This window comes from Tachyglossus aculeatus, chromosome X2 (assembly GCF_015852505.1).
Source record: "Tachyglossus aculeatus isolate mTacAcu1 chromosome X2, mTacAcu1.pri, whole genome shotgun sequence".
NCBI classification, from domain to species: Eukaryota; Metazoa; Chordata; class Mammalia; order Monotremata; family Tachyglossidae; genus Tachyglossus; species Tachyglossus aculeatus.
In genome coordinates this window covers 31,864,770-31,879,530 of record NC_052100.1, presented here as the reverse complement: position 1 = coordinate 31,879,530, position 14,761 = coordinate 31,864,770, and the positions used below count along the sequence as shown (strand labels likewise).

General features: G+C 53.3%; 1 protein-coding gene across 2 annotated transcripts in view; it reads right to left on the bottom strand.

Moving 5' to 3' along the window:
- NFATC1 (nuclear factor of activated T cells 1) overlaps positions 1 to 14,761 on the bottom strand; it is a 119,702-nt gene that overhangs the window by 59,353 nt on the left and 45,588 nt on the right. For both annotated transcript variants that reach the window (XM_038771110.1, XM_038771109.1), the window contains exons 4-6: positions 10,644 to 10,846; positions 7,928 to 8,100; positions 6,102 to 6,242 (exon numbers count right to left, since the gene is read on the bottom strand). In XM_038771110.1, coding sequence (XP_038627038.1) covers positions 6,102 to 6,242; positions 7,928 to 8,100; positions 10,644 to 10,846 — 517 coding nt within the window. The remainder of the gene's footprint in view (positions 1 to 6,101; positions 6,243 to 7,927; positions 8,101 to 10,643; positions 10,847 to 14,761) is intronic.

The following is a 14,761-nucleotide window of genomic DNA, read 5'->3' as shown; positions in this document are numbered from 1 at the left end:
TTGCTTCACTTCTCTGGGCCTCAGTTATCTAATCTGTAAAATGGAGATTGAGACTGGGAGCCCCACGTGAGACAGGGACTCTGTCCAACCCAATAATAATAATGATAGCATTTATTAAGTGCTTACTATGTGCAAGCGCTGGGGAGGTTACAAGGTGATCAGGTTGTCCCACGGGGGGCTTATAGTCTTAATCCCCATTTTACGGATGAGGTAGCTGAGGCACAGACAAGTTAAGTGACTCGCCCAAAGTCACACGGCAGACAATTGGTAGAGCCGGGATTTGAACCCATGACCTCTGACTCCAAAGCCCGTGCTCTTTCCACTGAGCCACGCGCTTCTCTGAGCCACGCTGCTTGTACCCACCCTAGTGCTTCGTACAGTGCCTGGCACGTAGCTAAGTGCTTAAAAAATATCATAATAATGATGATTATTATTACACACACTGACCGTGGTACAGTGTGCTGCTAAATATACACTCTGTACTGCTGGGTACACATTACACCTCCCACGTACTGCTTGATACAAGGGACACTACTCTGTATCCACGATGCATTGCCGAGGCTGGGCGAGTGGGGGGTCACCTTGCCACCTTCTCACCCAGTGGACTCTGGAGGCAGAGGATCTAGAGGGTGGAGGCTCTTCCCCGAGTGCTTAAGAAGAGGTGCAATGGGCCTGGGTTCCACACACTTGCTCAGATAGTGCCCACATCACAAGATGAGGTACCAGCAATGGCGAAGGTTGGGGGTGCGAGGCACCGGTTATTCCCCCCACCACTCCCTGTTTCTGCCCGTTGGTCCTGTAGGTACAGTGTCCTGCCCCTGCTCTGGCAGTGAATTCTGCCCCTGTGGGTGACAGCTTTGCCCAAATCTTCCACAGCAGATTGGTGACTAATCAGCCACGGAAATAATAATCCCTTGAAAGAGAATCCCTTGCCATTGTGAGCACGTTTTCCTTTCCCCAAAGAGCTTTCACAACAATTGTCTCTTTCTCACTCACCACATCCCTGGGTGGTGAGGAGAGGCAGGGATTCTATCAATCCCATTTCACTACAGAGGAAACGGAGGCCCAGAGAGGTTGGGCGACAGACCCAAGGTCCCACAGCGGGCCGGGGGCAGAACTGGGATGGGAACCCAGGACTGCTGACTCCTGGATGGTCTCTTCCACCAGGCCATGCCGCCTCCTGCTCTCCTAACCTGCCCCAGGCCTTTCCCTCTAAGGCTGCCTCAGACACCCTGCTTGCAGAATTATTCCAGGTAAGCAGAATCGGAAAGAATGAAAATGGAGAGAGTGAAAATGGTGGGGGATTTGGGGTAATACACTCTAGAACTGGTGTCTATTTACTCTCCTGCATTCTCTCAAGTCTTCCACTTCCTCTTTATCAATGGTATTTATTATGTGCTAACTGTATGCAGAGCACTGTAAGAAGCACTTGGGAGAGTAGTCTACAACAGAGTTGAAAGACACATTCCCTGACCACAACAAACTTACAATCCAGAGCTTAGTCTAATGCTTTGCACACAAGAGACCGTAAGATCCTCAAGGACAGGGATCATATCCTCTCCCAAGTGCTTAGGCCAGTGCTCGGCATGAAGTAAACACTCATTAAATCCCGCTGATTGATTAATAAAGGCCCTTTGGCAGGGATGGGGGTGGATATGGGACAGTAAGGAAGGGGGTGGGATCCAACACTTGTCTGCTGTGTGATCTTGGGAAAAATTGCTTCACTTCTCTGGGCCTCAGTTCTGTCATCTGTAAAATGGGAATGAAGACTGTAAGCTCCATGTGGGACATTGACTGTGAGCCTTTTAGACTGTGAGCCCACTGTTGGATAGGGACTGTCTCTATATGTTGCCAACTTGTACTTCCCAAGTGCTTAGTACAGGGCTCTGCACACAGTAAGCGCTCAATAAATACGATTGATTGATTGATTGATTGACTATATCCAACCTGATTAGCCTGTATCCTCCCCAGCACTTAGCCTGACAAATAGTAAGCACTTAATAAAAAAACCCACTTCTGCCACCCCCCCACCACCAAAAAAAAAAATACAGGGGCCATGGAGAAAAAAGAAAAGACGAATCTAGGATGGACTCTCTAGATGGTAAGCTTGATGTGGGCAGGGAACATATTTATCCACTCTGTTATATCGTACCCCCCCACTTGCTTAGTAAAGTATTCTATACACAGTAAGTGCTTAATAAGTATGATTCATTGACCCAGCCCTGGGAAAAGGAACCAGGGGTGGGAGGGAGGCAAGTAATGTCAAAGCAACTTCAGTCAAGGCAGCCAAACATCCCAGCATCACTGGAAACCACATCACCAGTGCTCTGTTTATTATTATTAACAATAATAATAATAACAGTAGTAGTAATTATTAACCACATACTGTGTGTCAAGCCCTGTTTGAAGCACTGGGGTAGATTCATGCTCTGTTGATTATTATTAATGATAAAATAATAAAGATAATAGTAGTAATGTTTGTTTAGGGCTTACTATGTGTCAAACACTGTTTTAAGCACTGCGGTAACTACAAGCTAATCAGGTTGGACACAGTCCATGTTCCACACGGGGCATACAGTCTGGGGAAGCAGCATGGCCTAAGGGAAAGAGCCTGAGTCTGGGAGTCAGAGGCCCTGGGTTCTAATCCCAGCTCCACTACTTGTCTTCTGGGTGACAAGTCACTTGGGTGTCTGGGTGTCTTTGGGCAAGTCACTTAACCTCTCTGTGCCTCAGTTACTTCATCTGTAAAATGGGGATTAAGACTGTGAGCCCCACATGGGACAATGTGATTACCTTGTATCTACTCCAGTGCTTAGGACAGCGCTCAGCACTTAGTAAGCGCTTAACCAATACCATCATCATCATCATCATCATTATGACTATTATTATTATTATTCCAGTTGCACCACCTCCCTGCTCCTCCGCCTCCCTACTGTGGTCACAGTGCTTTCCCCAGGCCCAGGCCCAGCCCCAGCACTAGCCCCAGGCCCAGCTCCGGGCCCAGGCATCCCTCTCTCCTCCCGGGGGCTGATGGAGGGGAGGCTGGGACCCAATCCGGGCTCCAGGCCACCCCGTTGGGAAGCTCCTGGATCTGGCCGGGGATGAGTCCGGCCCAGCTATATGTGGATGAACAATCATCATCATGATCATAATGGTATTTGTTAAGCGCTTATTATGTGCCAAGCACTCTTTTAAGTGCTGGGATAGATACAAGGTTATCAGGTTGTCCCACGTGGAGCTCACAGTCTTAATCCCCATTTTCCAGATGAGGTAACTTGAGGCACAGAGAAGTGAAGTGACTTACCCAAAGCCACACAGCAGACAAGTGGCGGAGCCGGATAAGAACCCACAACCTCTGATTCCCAAGCCCGTGCTCTTACCGCTAAACCACGCTGCTTCTGCTGCAAATAAGGACTTCGTCCCCTCAGTTGGAAACCCAAGGGGGCTGCTTGCCACCCGCCGGGCGGCTTCATCTTTGTTTCCCTCCTCCGAGGCCAGAAAGCATCTTCGGAAGGGTTAAGGGCAGAGCCCAGCCCCGGGCCCGCCTCCGCCTCCCCGTCAAGTCAAGTACTGACAGGGTTCCTCTTCAGGGATTCCCTTTCCTATGAGTCATCTTGGCCACCTCTGCAGCAACCGCCCCCCGCCGGGAGACACAGGCACCCCTCGAGAGGAGCCCAGGGAATCCCCACTTCGGGAGACCCCAGACCTGCCCCCATCCTCATCTCCATAATAATAATAATAACGGTAGTTCTTAAGCGCTTACTTTGTGCCAAGAACCGTTCTGAGCGCTGGGGTAGATACAAGGGCATCAGCTTGTCCCATGTAGGGCTCACAGTTTTAATCCCCATTTTACGGATGACATAACTGAGGCACAGAGACGTGAAGTGGCTTGCCCAAGGTCACACAGCAGACAAGTGGCGGAGCCGGAATTAGAACCCATGCCATTCTGACTGCCAGGCCTGTGCTCTATCCATTAGGCCAAGCTGCAACGGTGGTGGAGAGGAGAAGCAGGGTGCAGGGTGCATGGGGAAGGGGCAGAGGGCACAGCCTAGAGCCGGTCCTCAGGGCATCCAGCCCCGGGCCCGACCCTTCCCTGGGGCCGAGGGAGGAGCCACACAAACTAGGTACAGCCAGAAGCCTTTGGGCTGCCTCAGATCTGCAGTTTGCCAGGAGACAATTGCACAGGGCACAGAGAGTCCAGCGCACAGGCTAGAGAGTTTCCGCAGAGTGACCAACCCAGGCCCCAGCCCTTCCCTGGGGCGGAGGGAGGAAACACAAGCTCTGGGCAGCTGGAAGCCTCCAGGGCTCTGCAGAATCCCAGACTTCAAGGAGACAATCGCCCAGGGGAGCAGGCACCACCTGGATGCCAGGCCACCCATCTCGAGTCTCTGGCAGGGAGGGGCACCAACATGACTGTTGGAAATGTACAATTAATTAACCTCCACCTTCTGATTCGGGATGCAGGTGTGGGGTGGAGTGGGGGGAAGAGCAACAGAGAGGAGACCAGCAACAAGAGAGAAAGAGAAAATGCACAAAGAGAAAGAGAAAAGGCGAGAGAGATGGAGAGAGACAAACTTAAACACAAGGAGGAGAAAGGGAAAAAACCTTCAGATGAGTTTAATCACCTCCTTTAATCCTCCGACTTCCTCAGAGAGATCAGCCCTTGTTCCTGCTCTATTCGCGAGTGCTGGTTTCCCAAATAAAAAAGAAAGAAAGAAAGAAAGAAAGATCCCAGAGGGAGACAGGAGGATAATGGACATTATGGTTGTGTTTTTAATTTGAATTGAGCTTAGTGATTCAGCTAAAAAACAGCTAGAGAAAGTCTGTCATGGTGTGAAGAGGCATTTGGGGCTAGGTTACATCAGTGGGTGATGATAGGTTGTGAGGCAGGAAATGATGAATTAAACCTACAGGGACACTTTCCAGATGAGGTGACTGAGGCACAGAGAAGTGAAGTGACTTGCCCAAAGTCACACAGCTGACAATTGGCGGAGCTGAGATTTGAATCCCTGACCTCTGACTCCAAAGCCAGTACGGTACTAAAAAGTTGGTAGATGTGATTCCTGCCCACAAGGAGTTGACAATTTTACAAGCAGAATGGCATAGTGGACAGAGCATGGCTCTGGGAGTCAGAAGGTCATGGGTTCCAATCCTGATGCTGCCCCTTCTGTGCTGGGTGACCTTGGGCAAGCCCGTTGTAGGGTAGGGATCGTCTCTGTTGCCGAATTGTGCTTTCCAAGCATTTAGTACAGTGCTCTGCACACAGTTAGCGCTCAATAAATACGACTGACTGAATGAATGAATGCATTTCACTTCTCAGTGCCTCAATTACCTCATCTGTAAAATGGGGATTGAGACTGTGAGCCCCACCTGGGACAGGGACTGTGTCCAACCCGATTTGCTTGTAATCACCCCAGCATTTAGCACAGTGCCCGGCACATGGCAAGCACTTAGCAAATACTACCATTATTATTTTCTAGAGGAGGGTCTCCAGCCATTTGAATGAGTGTTGCTTCGATGCCAATGATGCCGAGGGGAAGGGGTATTCCATTATCCGCAGGACCAGAGCTGGGACTTGTTGGTGTAGCAATAGGGAGGGTTTGCACAAAGATATGAGAGTGCCAGAGTCAGACAGAGACAGTCAGAGAGAGGCAGAGACCAAATCAGAGATGAAAGACAGCTACAGAGAGAGACAGGTGGCTCCCATCTGGCCGTCCAGACTGTAAGCTCTTTGTGAACAGGAAATGTGTCTGTTTATTGTTAAGTTGTACTCTTCCAACCACTCAGTACAGTGTTCCGCCCACGGCAACTGCTTAATAAATACCAATGAAGTGGAAGGGCACACCCATGTCTGGGCACATCTCTGGCAAGACCCAAAATCCCACGGGGCCCCGAACCCGCGGCCATGATTCCGGTTAGCTGCAGTTGGAGCCCTGAGGGAGCTGTTGGCAGCCATGATGCCCTGATGCCCGCGGACCGGGCAAACCCGTGCCCGAGCAACGGAGCCAATACCCCCCTGGCCCAGACGGTGTCACCGACAACCCCGGACCCCCACCTGGATCCCACCCCAGGGTGCTCCGGACTCTGAAGGGAATGAATACCTGGTGATTTCTCCACGAAAATGACCTTGGAGTCGGGCAGGAAGTTGTGTCCAGATAGGATGATCTTCTTGCCGCCCATGACGGGGTAGCTGTCGGCGCTCTGCTTCTCTACCAGTGGCAGCTCCTGGGCAGACCTCTGGGCTGTGGGAGTCGCACGGGAAGGAGAGAGCCGCGTCATAACACAGACAGACAGATGGGCATCGGCTTTAAAGCCCTCAGTCACCTTGCTCCCTCCTTCCTCACCTCACTACTCTCCTACTCCAACCCAGCCTGCACACTTCACTCATCCAATGCCAACCTTCTCACTGTACCTCCATCTCGTCTATCTCACCGCCGACCTCTCACCCACGTCCTGCCTCTGGCCTGGAACGCCCTCCCTCCTCACATTCGACAGACAATTACTCCCGCTCACTTCAAAGCCTTCTTGAAGGTTCATCTCCTCCAAGAGGCCTCCTGATTAAGCCCTCTTTTCCTTTTCTTCCACTCCCTTCTGCATCACCCTGACTGGCTCCCTTTATTCATCCCCCCTCCCAGCCCCACAGCACTTCTGTACACATACGTAATTTATTTCTATTAATGTCTGTCTCCCCTCTCCGGACTGTGAGCTCACTGTGGGCAGGGATTGTGTCTGTTATACTGTTAAACTGTTCTCTCCCAAGCGCTTAGTATAATACTCTGCATACAGTAAGCACTCAATAAGACTGACTGATTGCCTGACAGACCCAAGCATCTCCCTCCTCTCCCCACACCCTGCACGGCTGTTTGTTGCTATATTGTGCTTGTTGGTATATTGTACTCTCCCAAACGCTTAGTACAGCACTCAATATATACGACTGACTGACTGAATGAATGAATGAACGAAGGGCTTCTGACCTGTGCGGACCCTGGGTCATGCCGTGGAGGCCGGAGCAGAGTGTCCCTCCCGGAGGGAGGGGAGCCAGGGGTACTGGAAGAGTCCTCCAGCATCCTGTCATGAAGGGCAGTCTTCCCCTCCCATTACCTCTCTGCCTCCTTTTTCCCCTTCCTTCTCCCCAGTGTCCCCTCAAGGCCGGGGTCTCAGGGTCTCCACTATCACCCCTTGCAAGGACTACCTCCTACAATGCCCCGGGTCTCTGCACATTCTGGGGGCCACGGCAGCCTATAGCCAGGAACCCCTCAAGCAGGCCCTCCTCGCCCCCCAAGAACCGATGATTTCTTTATCTGGCTGAGCAGCCAAGGACATCCATTACCGTAGGAAGCCCATTTGCCCTCAGTCACTGTATGTGCCTCCCTCGACTTCGACCGTGAGCCCGTCGGGAATAAGGGAGTCGCATTGGAACAGTCGATCTTGAATTCACTCTAGCGCTTAGTACGGTGTGGGACACAAATAAGTGGTTTAATCATACCCTTGTCCTTCAGACTGTAAGCTCGCTGTGGGCGGGGAACTTGTCTGCCAACTCTGACGTACTGTACTCTCCCAAGCTCAGCGCTCAGTAACCGCTCAATAAATACCATTGATGATCCAAGCAACCAGCTGGTCGCGTGGGCCATGGATGCCCCGCGGGACCCCCCTCAATTCCTCACCCCCGACTTCCCCAAAATTACAGGGAACTGAGAAATGGGGCTTGTTCTGTGCTCTGGGCGGCAGGGCCAGGATCTTGCTCTGCTCTCTTTCTCATCGCTCAGGCTGACGGTGCTGAATTGTACTTTCCAAGCGCTTAGTACAGTGCTTTGCACACAGTAAGCGCTCAATAGATGTGGTTGAATGAGTGAATGATGGTGGGGAGGGGGATGGGGTGGAAGGAGAGGCGGCGAGGTCGGTGCCGGGGATCGGGGCCGCCACTTACAGCACTCGATGGGGTTGGAGGCGATCTGCAGTGAGAGCGTCCGGCCGTTGGGCTGCGGGATGTGGATGCGGAAAACCAGCCTCACTCTCGTGTTCTTCCTGCCGATGTCCGTCTCCCCCTTCCGGAGCTCGATATCCGAATTCCGCAGCTTCAGGATCCCGGCGCAGTCGATGCTACGCAAGACAAATGCAGGCGTCTGAGCCATCTGCGGCAGGAGACCGCTCACCGCCAACCCCGGGGCTCCAGCCTTACAGTCCTCTAGACTGTAAGCTATTGTGGGCAGGGAATGTGTCTGTTGTATCGTTATAGCATACTCTCCCAAGCGCTTAGTACAGTTCTCTGCACACAGTAAGTGCTCAATATATGCAACTGACTGACTTACCCTCCCTTGTCCCAGAGCTTCTGCTTCCCCTTCCGGCCTCCCATGGCCACGGGGACCACTTCCAAGCAGGGGGACTCAGTGGCAGGAGCTGTGGCTGAGGTAGACTTACGTTCATTCAATCAGTCAATCGTATTTATTAAGCGCTTACTGTGTACAGAGCACTGTACTAAGCACTTGGAAAGTACAATTCGGCAACAAATAGAGAGAATCCCTACCCAACAACGGGCTCACGGTCTAGAAGGGGGAGACACAGTTTAGAAGGGGAGGACCGTATCTGCCAACTCTGTTGTATTTTATTCTCCCAAGCACACAGTACAGTGTTCTGCATGCAGTAAGCACTCAATAGGGAAGCAGCCTGCCCTTCTGGAAGTCAGAGGACCCGGATTCTAATCCTGACTCTGTCACTTGCCTGCCTCATTTGTAAAACGGGAGTACATTCTACTCTCTCGAACTTGGACTGTGTGCCCCATGTGGGTCAGGGACAGTATCTGACCTGATGATCTCGTATCTACCCCAGCGTTTAGTACAGCATATGGCACATTATGAGTGCATGGCAAGTACAATGATAATAATAATATAATAAGAAATACCAGTGATTGATTGGATGCTGATACAGTGTACAGAGAGGTGTCCAGAGCCACAGTGATCTCAGCCAGGGGCTGGACCGGCTGGACACCAAACTTTCCAGTGGCATACAGCCTGACACAGATGAAGTCAACCCAGCTGACTGTACTACCACAGGGACACAGATCATAGCATCTGGTTGTGTCGCTCAGAACAGATGGCTGGAAAGGTCTGGGGACAATTTCACCGTGTTTCCGGGCCTTGTTCCACAGGCCTGTGACAGGGTCTCCTGCTAGTTCTAGCCGAGCTAAGGGGCCATCCCATTTCCGGTATTCATTACAATAATAATAATTATTGTTATCATTAATTGTGGTATTTGTTAAGTGCTTACTACGTGCTAAGTACTGCTTTAAGCCCTGGGATAGATACAAGATAATTAGGTCCCACATTCTAAGTAGGAGGGAGAAGAGGTATTGGATCCCCATTTTGCAGAACTGAAGCACAGAGAAATTAAGTGACTTGCTCAAGGTCCCACAGCAGGTAAGTTGCAGAGCTAGGTTTAGAATCCAGGTCCTCTGGCTCCCAGGCTTATGCTCTTTCCACTAGACTAGATTATGCTATTAAGTCTCCTGCACTTCACAGCTCTGAGCTCGTTCCCCCGCCGGAAAAGGGAGTCACGGGGACGGCTGGGTCCATCACACGAGGAGGCAGGAAGCCAGAAGTGGCCGCTCAGAGCTGCCCACGTGACGGGTGGTCAGGGGCTGGGCGATCTCCTTGTGGCTGGAAGGGGTTAACGCCCCCCACGCACAGGGTGGAGTGGGGAGGGGTGCTGGAGGGGTGTGAGGGGCAGAGAGCTGGGAAGAAGAGCACAATAATAATAATTATGGTATTTGTTAGGTGCTTATTATGTGCCAGGCACTGTACTAAGTGCTGGGATGGATACGAGCAAAGCAGGTAGGACCCAATCCCTGTCCCACGTGGGGTTCACAGTTTCAACTATTATTATCAGTCGTATTCACTGAGCACTTACTGTGTGCAAAGCACTGTACTAAGTGCTTCAGTAAGTCCCACTGCACCTCACCACTGCAACTGCCTCCCAACCCCGCCAGCCCCACCCCACCAAGTGGCTGCTGGTGTCGGGCAGAGGGTTTCATCCTTTGAATCCTTTCCCAGGGCCTCGCTGCTAGCCTGAACCCCCAACCCAGCCTGGATCCCCACTCGGGCATGGACATAACACGACCAAGCAGGGAGCCCCTGTCCCGTCAAGGACTTAGCACAACTTGGCCATCGGACCCTCTTCCCCAGTCCGGCCAGGAGCAAGTCTGCCCAGGGAGAGTCGATGTCCATGGGACCCCTCGCCTGAGCATCCCTCCCCATGACCACCTGGGCATCCCAGAGGACACAGGGGTCAGCTTCCGGGCCTCAATCTGGGCTCTGGGAACTTGTCTGCTGTGTAACCTTGGACAAGTCACTTCACTTCTTTGTGCCTCAGTTACCTCATCTGTAAAATGGGGGTTAAGACTGTGAGCCCCAGGTGGGACATGGACTGTGTTCAACCTGATTAGCTTGTATCTACCCCAAAATTTAGTACAGTGTCTGGCACATGGAAAGCACTTAACAAATATCACAATTATTATTATCATTATTATCTCTGCACTGGTAACAGTTGTGAGCTCCCTGAAGGCAGGGTCCGCGACTGCCCAGCACTCAGTACGGTGCTCCGCACCCAGGATGTGATCGGTCAATTGGGAGCCGGGGGGAGGGCCTTACATGGCACGCATGTTGCTTTCCGGCAGAAGGGGGATCTCCAGGACTTTGGTGTTGGAGACGATGGCCTCGTGGCTGGTGGTGGACACCGTCTTGCCGGTGATCCGGTGGACCTGGTAGAAGGCGTGGGGCCGCAGCAGGCGGTCGTCGGCCGTCCCGATGAACAGCTGGAGGGTGAGCGGCTCGCTCTCCAGGTAGCCGTGCAGCTGGCGAGAGAACAGACAACGGAGCCGGGCTGAGTGCGTGCGCACACACACACACACATGCACGCGTGCGGCGAGGAATCAATGAAACTTTTATATGCGAGGGGCCCGGGCACGAGGGGAGAATTGGGGACAGGTGCCGCACGCTGGGCCTCCCGCCGGCCCCTTCCCCCTGCTTGGGGCCGTGCAATATTGATGCAATTACAAGGGCGCTTAGAAGATGCCTCGTTATTCTACAAAGGGCCGCCCGCCCAAGACTCCGGCTCTGCTTTCAGCTTTAGGCCCCCAGGGGTGGCCCAGATCTCACGTAGGGGCGGCTGCTCTCTGCTCTCACCCCTTTGGCCGCTCTCTTCACCCTGCCACCAGCGCTTTCTACCACAGCCTGCCCAAGCTGCCCCCATCAAAGCCCTCTGAATAGCTGTAGTGCAAGTCCACCAGGAAGCCTTCCCTGCTTCGTTTCCTCATCCTCCCCGTCACACACCTGTCCATCTGACACTGATTTTTGAATCCACAGTGCTTTCTTAGTACAGACACGCTCTGGCTCTCTGAAACTTTTATTTACTGTTCGATGTCGGCTTGAGTTCCCCTTTAAATCTGAAGCTCCCTGAGGGCAAGGACAACATCTTTTCCACCGCTTGCACGTCCCCCGCCACCAGTTATTTAGTGTGGTGTTCGATGCTTCCAGGCACTCAGTTCAGTGACCCAAGTGTGCTGGAGGCCGAAGGCAAGGATGGAGTCGGGGTTTCTTGGGAAATACAGCATGTGGATGGGAATCTGCTTCACCCTCTGATGTGCCCTCCTCATGTCTGCCCCCTTTGCCCTTTCCTCTGAGGCCGGCGGATGCCCGGGGGAAAACTATGGGCAGAGCTGGGGGGCAGGGCTCATGCAGGATGCCAGATTAAGATGCCCAGGCTACTCCCCTGACCCCCAGCGTCATCTAGTCATCCCCCTCGTCATCTTCGGCCACAGTGTTCATTGAGCACTTGACTGAGTGCCACCTGAGTGCTGAGCAGTGGACTGAGCAGAGATGTGCTTTCTCCAGGGGAAAAGGAGCTCAAAACCCATACGTCAGCTGAGATGCCGGCCTGCCAGAGGCCCAGAGCCCAAGCTCAGGTCCAGTGGTCCAGAGGTCCAGAGGTCCACAGGCCCTGGCCAGGAACAGAGACCCAGGCCAGGTCCAGCCCTGGGCGGGTCAAGGGAAGCTCCTCCCTCTGTCCTCACCTGGCGTCTCGCTCATCTGTGAGCCACAAGGGCGTCCCAGCAGGCCGCTCTGTAATAATATTTGTGGTTTTCGTGCTGAGCCGATCCGGCCGCCAGATGGGGAGGAGGGGGCCGAGCGCCCCCCTTCCCCACGGCTCACCCGCCCGCCGCCACCCTCCCGCCCCTAATTGGTTAAGTCTGCTGGCGCGTCTGGCCCCGGCTGGCAGACTCTGCACCGGGGAACTGGATATTGGCATCTCTAACGTGAGGCCAAGCCAAACTGGACTCTTTGTTTCCTGTAAAGACAGTGTGCAAATTAGGCACAAAAACCTTCTCCAGTTTCCTCCCATTTGCACCCGTGTCCCGGTCCCAAGATGCTTCAGGGCCAGACATGGAGGAATGTGCGTGCCGGGGCCTGACGGGACAAACGGTGAGACCGATCAGCTGAGCGACAGCCCTGACATCTGAGCGGCAGCTTGGACAGTCAAGTGGTGGCCTTGACCAGCCGAGGGGCAGCCCTGACCAGCCAAGTGGCAGGCTCCAGCTGAGCAGCAGGGCCTGACCAGCTGAGCAGTGGCCCTGACCAACAAAGTGATGGTCCTGACAAGTAGAGTGGTGGCTTTGACCGGCTGACCGATGAGCCTGACCAGTCGAGCAACAGCCCTGACCAGCCTACAGGTGGCCCTGACAAAATCATCCCTCACTATTAAGAAATGTGGTCCTCCGTGGCCCTGGCCCATTATCCGACCCCCGTGGACATCCCAGCTGGTCAGCTGGACTTCCCTTCTTACTTCCTTCCAGAACTTTTTTTTCATGGTATTTGTTAAGCGCTTACTGTGTGCCAGGAACTATACTAAGCACTAGTATAGCATAGTACTAGTATAGTACTAAGTACTAGCACTATACGAGATAGCTTGTATCTACAAGCTAATCAGGTTGGACACAGTCCCTGTCCCACATGGGGCTCACAGTCTTAATCTCCATTTTAAAGATGAGGGGGAACTGAGACACAGAGAATGAAGCAAATTGCCCAAGGTCACACAAGAGACTAGAATCCAGGATTAGAAGCCAGGTCCATCCGACTCCCATGCCCGTGCTCTATTCCCCGCTTCTCGGCATTCTCTGGGCAGTGTGATGACATTTGACCCAACCGTGCGTGCTCTCTGCAGGAGGAGTGGGCTGGAAACTATTCTCTAACAGTCCTTCTCACCAGACTGTAAGCTTCCCGATGGCAGGAATTGTGTATACCAATTCTGTTATAAAATGTTTAGAATGTACATGTCTGTAATTTATTTATATTAATGTCTGTCTTCCCCTCTAGACTGTAAGCTCATTGAGGGCAGGGACTGGGTCTATTTATTATTATATTGTACTCTCCCAAGGGCCTAGTATAGTGTTCTGCATGCAGTAAGCACTCACTAAATATGATTGAATGAATATAGTGCTCTGCACACAGGAATAGCTTGATAAAAATCCTTGATTGATAGATGCAGGATGGGAGGAAGCACAGGGCAAGGGCCAGGGCAAGGGTAGGTGCAGAGGGAAGGGGCAGATGGGGTCTATTCCATTTCCCGGCCCCCTGGCCCCCTCCCCAGGACCCCTTCCACCATGCCGGCCGAGGTGGTGGAAAGCTGAAGAGTGTGCCTTGACCTGCTTTGGCAGCTGGGAAGACAAACTGACCATCTCCACACAAAGGCGCACCCTGTCCTGAACACGATCCCGGATAAACATACACCCAGCACACGTATCGCTGAGGGTGTGGAGGTGAGGGAGGGAAAGGCTGAGGGAGATGAACGGTGGGAAAAGGCGAGTGGACAGAGAGAGGCAAAGAGACGGCGTGGAGAGAGACTTAGAAACACAGACAGAGAGAAAAATAGAGTGAGAGGCACAGAGGGAGACCAGAGTGAGGCAGCGTGTTGAGTTTTCCTACCCATTTGGGCCTCTCTGGACGTGAGCTAGATGATTCTGACACCCAGTTTGGACTCGGCACCTCTCAGTGGTTTCTGGTTTTGATTCTCCTGGTCCGATCTGGTTTTTAATTAACGGCAGCAGTCAGTGCCTCTGCTCCCCTGCTCCTCTCTCCGCATGGTCCCGCTCCACCCGTGGACGAGAGCCAGGCGGGGCCGCACGGGGGCCGGACGGGGCCGGACGCCTGGCTCGCCGGGCAGGAAGCGGGCGGCACATGTGATTTGCATTAACTCTACCGGGCCCCTGCCCTGGCACCGACCCAATATCCACGCAGCCCCAGACGAAAGGGCCCTGCCGTCTCATGTCCGGCAGCTAACAGGTGCCCGGAGCGGTCCCTGGGCGGCAGACCCACATGGCAGGGCTGGCTATCCACGTTCTGGGCTGGGGGCGGAATGGAGTGGTGCCCTGCACGGGGACAGGCAAAGACCCTAGATGGGTCCCGGGAAAGGGCTGGTCAGCCCTTCGAATCCATAGGGAGCTCAACTTGTGGATTTGTAGGGACAACTGTGACATCTCCCAAACTGGCCTCTGGCTGGGCCCAGACCTCCCCGGCACATGGCAGTGGGCAAAGTCAGAGCAGGACTGACCTCCCATCCACCCCTCAGCCCTGGGGTCAGCCACGCAACCCATCCAGCTGGGACTCTCTTGCCAACAGGGGCACCAGGATACTTGAGGGAACCAAGAAGCGGCACGGCCTAGTGGATACAGCCCGGGCCTGGGAGTCGGAAGGACCTGGGTTCTAATTCTGCC